The sequence below is a fragment of the Magallana gigas genome, chromosome 6 (assembly GCF_963853765.1).
Source record: "Magallana gigas chromosome 6, xbMagGiga1.1, whole genome shotgun sequence".
Classification (NCBI taxonomy): domain Eukaryota; kingdom Metazoa; phylum Mollusca; class Bivalvia; order Ostreida; family Ostreidae; genus Magallana; species Magallana gigas.
This window is the reverse complement of record NC_088858.1, coordinates 37,270,304-37,273,277: the sequence shown is the minus strand read 5'-3', so window position 1 is coordinate 37,273,277 and position 2,974 is coordinate 37,270,304. Positions and strand designations below refer to the sequence as shown.

At 33.6% G+C, this 2,974-nt stretch overlaps 1 protein-coding gene across 1 annotated transcript; it reads right to left on the bottom strand.

Moving 5' to 3' along the window:
* Positions 1–215: 215 nt before the first annotated feature.
* LOC109620778 (uncharacterized) lies at positions 216–2,554 on the bottom strand. The gene is made up of 3 exons (XM_034469154.2): positions 2,418–2,554; positions 1,232–1,427; positions 216–860 (listed from the first exon to the last, which is right to left on the bottom strand). Exons 1-3 carry the CDS (start codon positions 2,475–2,477, stop codon positions 346–348), a joined length of 771 nt encoding a protein of 256 aa, XP_034325045.2. The 5' UTR covers positions 2,478–2,554; the 3' UTR covers positions 216–345.
* Between the last annotated feature and the right edge of the window lie 420 nt (positions 2,555–2,974).

Below are 2,974 nucleotides of genomic sequence, written 5' to 3'. Positions count from 1 at the left end.
TTTTTCCCCGATTACGACAAAGAGCACACGGCGGGTGTGACCGGTCAGCTGAGGATGCTCACTCCTCCTAGGCCTTTGATCCTACCTCGCTCCGTGTTGCTCTGCTTTGAATTTGTATTTCGTTTAAGTTTTAATTGATTTTTGAGATGGTTCACGGTTTGTTAATGTCATTTTTTTATTCCCTCTTATTAAAGTGAGGGATGTGTTTCTCTCACTACTTCTCTTTGTATGCTCTTCGTAAAATCAAATAAATATCTTTCTACACAAATTACACTACATTTATAACATAGAAAAACATGACACACGCTGATGCTTAATAACTGACTTTTATTTTAGAAATGTCTCTTACACGATGTCAAAACTCCATACGTTGAACGCAACCAAATCCAATTCATTCTTTGATATCGTTAAAATCTGGAATTTCAACGACTCCATCTTGATTCCATCAACAAGCATTCCAATGGGATTTATAGAGAACGACGCTTCCGTTCCATCATTACTTGTAGTGGAGTTGAAATATTTCTTCTCCTTTAGCTCGTCGATTTCCTCAAAACTTAGCACTCCTTTCCCTCTTTTGCTCAAGACTGGCTTGAAATAGGAGCTAACTTTATCAGGACAAGACGTTCTAGCATTGTACCGGAAGGTGTTTCCAACAGTGGTGCTTGACGTCGTGAAATGGCATCGATTTCCTCTAAAGTCTGTCTGTTTGTCTCCTGTCTGTGTCTTGTTTATGTCCATGACAAACGATGATGATGTTGACTCTGACGACAGAATGAAAGCTATTGGATTGTTTGTTTGCGTCTCCATTGCCGGAATGGCCAATCGGGCCTCCAAAATTGGATTTTCTCCAGCATCGTAAACTAAAAACAACAAAACTCAAAATTGATGAAAATAAAAATAATTGTCTGGCCTTTAGAAAATTAAGAAAACGTGTTCAAGATTTTAGATATCTACATATAAATGATGAGATGATTAACTCTCAATTTATATTTAACATTTTTTTCATATATTTTAGGGAAACAAAAGTACGTTTTTGAAATTGTTCTACAATAAAACACATGCAATACTTTAAGAAAATGATATTGAATGTATCTTTAAATATAACAAACAAAGTGTTTTGATAAAGCCACACGTTTAAAATAAATTACATACATTAATATAATATTTTATTTTAATTATTTTTTTACAAACAGTAAAAGCAAACTAAAACAGGTGCTAAAATGCCACAGACTTCTTCTCACAGTTCCGTTGAACTTGCTGATGGCATCGGTTGGTCCCCGGATATCAGCAATGTACGTCACAGTGAAAGTAGTCATATCGAACACTCTCCTCACAGATATCGGCTCAAAAATGAGCCTTTGATAAGGATGTACTTCGTTCGACGTTTCTTCGTGTGGTATTGATATAGTCTTGCAAGGACATTCGGTCTGAAATATAATTAGAGTAAATTTTATTATCAAACAAAAGCTTTCTTTCTTCTTTTTTGAAAGACAATGATTGATCAAATCAGACTTTGCATTCCAAAGTTTTTTTGAATTCAATTTAAAATTATCAATCAACGATTTTATAAAAGCGTTATTAACTTTCTCCTTAGTCTTTAATATTGCAAAATGTTTCTGTTTACAAGGTTTCTGGACATATAATTTACATAATTATATGATATTTTGGTGGGCAGAGATGTTGCTATTGTACACAAAACTTCACGTGTTACCCCTGTGATCATTTCATTTAACCCACATCTACCAAAGAAAAATGTTGATCCCTAAATAGAAGTTCTTGTTAGTATTTTATCCAGTAGCATTTGATAATGAATTTTTTGACGTCGTGTTGTTGATAACTGCCGTCAGGTGAGCAGACAAATTGAATAACGCGCGTTAACGCGTTGTGAATGATAATTGTTTTTAATAAATGAATAGGTATAAATTGTACATCACGGAAGAGTAAATTAGTAACAGACATTTTCTAAAACCGGTTAAAACTGGTTATTACATAGGCTGTCAAGATGAGCCTTGGAAATAAAAGCCATGGAAAAATAACTCTTGTAATTTTGGTTTCAGCAATAGAATCAATGCTATTGTTGAATAATTGTAAAACATGGTGTTTGAACAACAAGCATGAAATATATTTTTGACCGATTACAAAAATCAATTAATATGTAAATTACATGTAAATTCATTCGCGGTGATTAGTTTGTTGCAATTTGAGGCATTTAAAGATCACAAACTGTAGAATGTAAAATGAATAATTTCAATTTTGATTGAGGTTTTAAAATCTATAACAAACATGTTTAATTTAAAAAAAATATCACATACAGCAGTGAATTACCTCCTTTTACTTTTAAACGTTCAGATGCAACAGTTTCAAATAAGAATTTTGCAGACAGATCATTCAAAGATTAATGTTGTAAATGGACTTACCTCTCCATGTATTAGCACAGGAACACTGACCAAAAGCAAAACCAAATCATTCATCTTCATGGCGAAAGGCTCGGTCGCTACAGAATGATAACAAATAGCGACGTATAAATATACGGGTTAGCAGTCGTTAAACTGTAATGTCGTCTAACGCCATACAAAGTTTCGGAAATAAAAAAAACGCCTCTTCTGGTAATCATGGCTGTGATTAACTGCTAAGTCAGTGAGTTATTTAGTGTGTTATACTTTAACCTTTCGATAATTGGCGCAAATTGACCCCCATTCAAGTGGCCATTCTCTAGATAATGACCAGATGAAAATAAAATAAAACAAGGTTCACACATAAGGTTCATTCTGCTACGCAGTTTGGATGACTTTTTACGCAGTAAGGATTTTTGTAAAAGCATAACTTCTGTCGATAACATATTAGGTACGTTGTTAGTTTTGGTCTATCAAATGAAAAAAAATATAACGAAAGATCTTTGCAAATTTCTCGACGCGTATTTGATGAATATTTCAAAAAAATGTAGTTGAAAACAGGAGCTAACGCTGGTGACCAC

Bases quoted from the DNA above. Each gene is read 5' to 3' on its own strand.
- LOC109620778 (XM_034469154.2), bottom strand. From the start codon at position 2,477: ATGAAGATGAATGATTTGGTTTTGCTTTTGGTCAGTGTTCCTGTGCTA. The intron at 1,428-2,417 runs GTAAGTCCATTT...ATTATATTTCAG, and splicing joins CTGTGCTAATACATGGAGAG to ACCGAATGTCCTTGCAAGAC. The intron at 861-1,231 runs GTCTGTGGCATT...TGTTGTTTTTAG, and splicing joins CAACGGAACTGTGAGAAGAA to TTTACGATGCTGGAGAAAAT.